This window comes from Helobdella robusta (genome assembly GCF_000326865.2).
Source record: "Helobdella robusta unplaced genomic scaffold HELROscaffold_7, whole genome shotgun sequence".
Taxonomy (NCBI): Eukaryota; Metazoa; Annelida; class Clitellata; order Rhynchobdellida; family Glossiphoniidae; genus Helobdella; species Helobdella robusta.
In genome coordinates this window covers 791,788-795,193 of record NW_008705398.1, presented here as the reverse complement: position 1 = coordinate 795,193, position 3,406 = coordinate 791,788, and the positions used below count along the sequence as shown (strand labels likewise).

Below are 3,406 nucleotides of genomic sequence, written 5' to 3'. Positions count from 1 at the left end.
TGATGATGATAGCTGTGATGATGTTGATGACGATTATGATGGTTTTGCTGCTGCTGCTGATGATGATGATTGTGATGGTTTTGCTGCTGCTGCTGATGATGATGATTGTGATGGTTTTGCTGCTGCTGCTGATGATGATTGTGATGATGGTGAGGATTGTTGTAATGATTATGATGAGTATAATAACGATGATTATACTGCTGTTGACGATGACGATGATGATGATAATAGTGATAATTAGAACGAACATCATCATCATCGTCATCATCATCATCACCAAGAACCAGTCACGTGCACTCGAAGGCCGACTTGTTGGTCTGGTTTGAGATCCAAGAAATGTCTTCAAACGGAGAGTGAGTGAATGGTGATGATGATGAAGAAGATGGTGTTGATGATGATCGTGATGGTGGTAATGATAGTGATGATGATTGATGACGACGATAGCAACAAAGACGACGATGATGATGATGGAAATTTAAAAAAAAAAAACCCGTGACACAGTTACAAGACGGCCCGCGTGGATCACCCCAGCGATGGGGTACCAGGAGAGGGCACGTTCATCTTGCACCAGGGCATCCAACGCCGCATAACCATGACCATCGTGCAGGATGAATCCGACGGGATGATCTGGCAGGGGGTGGAAGAGGTCATAGTTGGGAGGGTGCGGAATTCCCTGCTGTGGGAGGAACCGGATAACGAACATTCCACACTATCGCTCAGTCTATTTCCGGCGCACTATATTAAGAAATATGGTAGTGGTGGTGGTGGTGGTGGGAGCAGTGGAAGGTTTTCCGTTTTGGGGGTTGGTTCTTTTGCCGGCGGGGGTGATGGGGGAGGAAAATGTAGAGTGGGTGACGATGAGGAAGACGATGACAAGTTTGTCTTTTTGCTAATTATTTTCATGTTTGGAAATTTTTTTCTTGACTAAGTTTTGTGTGTGTGCGTGCGTGCGTGTGTGCGTGCGTGCGCGTGTGTGTGCGTGCGTGCGTGTGTGTGTGCGTGTGTGTGTGCGTGCGTGTTTGTGTGCGTGCGTGTAAGCGTGTGCGTGTGTGTGTCGGTGGTGTTGTTGGTGGCTGTGTTGAGAAAATTGAACCTGGTGGCTGATTAGAATGAATAAATGCATGTGATTAATTTATTTATTAATTATCAAAAAGACGGCCAACCAATCAATAGATAAATTAATAAATCAATCAATCAATCAATTAATCAATCAATTAACCAATCAATCAACTGACCAATTAGAGTTTACTTCCGGTGCGAGGCTGCGTGGGACAGCTCCCTTCACAACTCCCCCCTCCTCAATCGCATCACTCCTAGCGGCGAAAAAGTTTACATAACCGTTTCCGTTTATCTAGAGGTAATGGTGGTAATGATGATGATGTTGTTGTTGTTGTTGATGATGATGATGATGATGATGACGGTGAAGTTGCTGTTGATGTTGATGATCGGCATCGTTTTAATCTTCCTTTGTCGTAATCATGATCATCATCATAATCTTCACCACCATCATCATAATCTTCACCACCATCATCATAATCTTCACCAACATCATCATAATCTTCACCACCATCATCATTATCTTCACCACCATCATCATAATCTTCACCACCATCATCATAATCTTCACCACCATCATCATAATCTTCACTACTATCATCACTATCATCATCATCATCATCATCACCATCTTCCTCTTTGCCACCGAGATGGAGAACTGCGCTTATCCGGTCTGTATTACCAAAGACATCAGCCTCCTAGTCATGTCACGTGACACCAGACTTATCGCTGCTAGGTTATGATGATGATGATGATGGTAATGATGATGACACAGTCACATCTATCCATTCATCCATCCATCTAGTCATCCATCAATTCATCTAGCCATCCATCAATTCATTCGTTCATTAATTCATTCGACTTTTCACCAAGATTATTACGCTTCCATTTGAAACCCGATTTCCATTCAAATACTCATTCACTCATCAATCCATCTATCATTCACTCCTTCACTCACTCACTCTTTCATTTATTCACTCACTCATTTATTCACTCACTCACTCCTTCACTCACTCACTCACTCACTCACTCAGATCCTTACGTAGCCTGTTGGAGCACGGATTCTACAGGCATCCCGATTGCAACAAAGTTGCAGGCGTCTATGAACTAACCCTTAAGAAAAGATCAGACTCCAGTCAGTCTATTATTTTTATTACCATTATTATTACTATTATTGTTATTGTTATTATTGTTGTTGTTATTATCACTATTATTATTATTATTATTATTTATATTATTATTATTATTATTATTATTATTTATATTATTATTATTATTATTATTATTATTATTATTAATAGGTTCTCAGCGTTGTCAGAGGAAGGTCCTAGACACCTCGACCTTGTACGTCAGAGGAGAGGAAAATCTACAAGTTATTATTATTATTATTATTTATTATAGTTATTATTATTATTGTAGTTATTATTATTATTATCGTAGGGCTGGAGACCCAGGAGCGACTCCCTCATCTTGGAGCACCAATGGGAGCTCGAGAAACTTGATAGACTGATGGAAAAAGAAAGAACGAAACACTTCCTTCTACTGATGGATGGATTGAAAGGGTTGAATCGTGTTTCCGAACTGCAGAAATTAGGCAGAGAGGGGTCAGTTAGGGAAAAACAGGGATGTGCTGGTGCCGGTGTAAACGGTAGTGGAGGTGGCAGTAATAGTGGTGGTGGTGGTGCTGGAAGATTGGGAAGTTTGAAAGAGGTGAGTTTTATTGAGGTGCTGTTATTTTTATCTGCAGGCTGTTTCTTGATTGGTTGGTAGATTGGTTGAATGAATTAATAGTTGGTTGGTGGATTGATTGATTGATTGAGTATAAAAATGAATGAATAATTGAGTAATTGATTGAATAGAATAATGAATGAATGTCTAATTGATTGAAGATTGAATAGAAAAATGAATGATAGATTGAATGAATGATTGATTGATTAACATATAAATCTATTTCCTTTTAACTTACAGAATGTTGAAAGAAAAGACGATGATTACGACGATGAAGACGTATTCCTAGACAACAACAACAATGACATTAATAACAACAACATCAATAATGACGTCATCAACAACAACAACAAACAAAAAAACCACGAAACGAGATTGATGTCAAAATGTTTGAAGATGCTAATGCTATCACCCAGAAAGCACAGTTTCTATAGGGAAGCTAAGGTGAATGAATGAATGAATGAATGAATGAATGAATGAATGAATGAATGAATGAATGAATGAATGAATGAATGAACGAACGAACGAACGAACGAATGAACGAATGAATGAATGCATTTCTTCCTACTATAACTTCTTCAATTAACTCAAACAGCTATCATTATCGAAGGAATGCATGGAA

At 39.2% G+C, this 3,406-nt stretch overlaps 1 protein-coding gene across 1 annotated transcript in view; it reads left to right on the top strand.

Moving 5' to 3' along the window:
- Nucleotides 1-297: 297 nt before the first annotated feature.
- Nucleotides 298-3,406, top strand: part of HELRODRAFT_69796 (hypothetical protein) — a gene marked incomplete at both ends in the record, with an annotated part of 8,542 nt that continues 5,433 nt past the window's right edge. The window contains 8 exons of the mRNA XM_009030613.1: nucleotides 298-353; nucleotides 502-767; nucleotides 1,245-1,357; nucleotides 1,707-1,792; nucleotides 2,091-2,191; nucleotides 2,358-2,428; nucleotides 2,497-2,660; nucleotides 3,395-3,406. The exon at nucleotides 3,395-3,406 is cut by the window's right edge and continues 180 nt beyond it. Of these exons, the coding sequence (XP_009028861.1) occupies nucleotides 298-353; nucleotides 502-767; nucleotides 1,245-1,357; nucleotides 1,707-1,792; nucleotides 2,091-2,191; nucleotides 2,358-2,428; nucleotides 2,497-2,660; nucleotides 3,395-3,406 (869 nt within the window). The remainder of the gene's footprint in view (nucleotides 354-501; nucleotides 768-1,244; nucleotides 1,358-1,706; nucleotides 1,793-2,090; nucleotides 2,192-2,357; nucleotides 2,429-2,496; nucleotides 2,661-3,394) is intronic.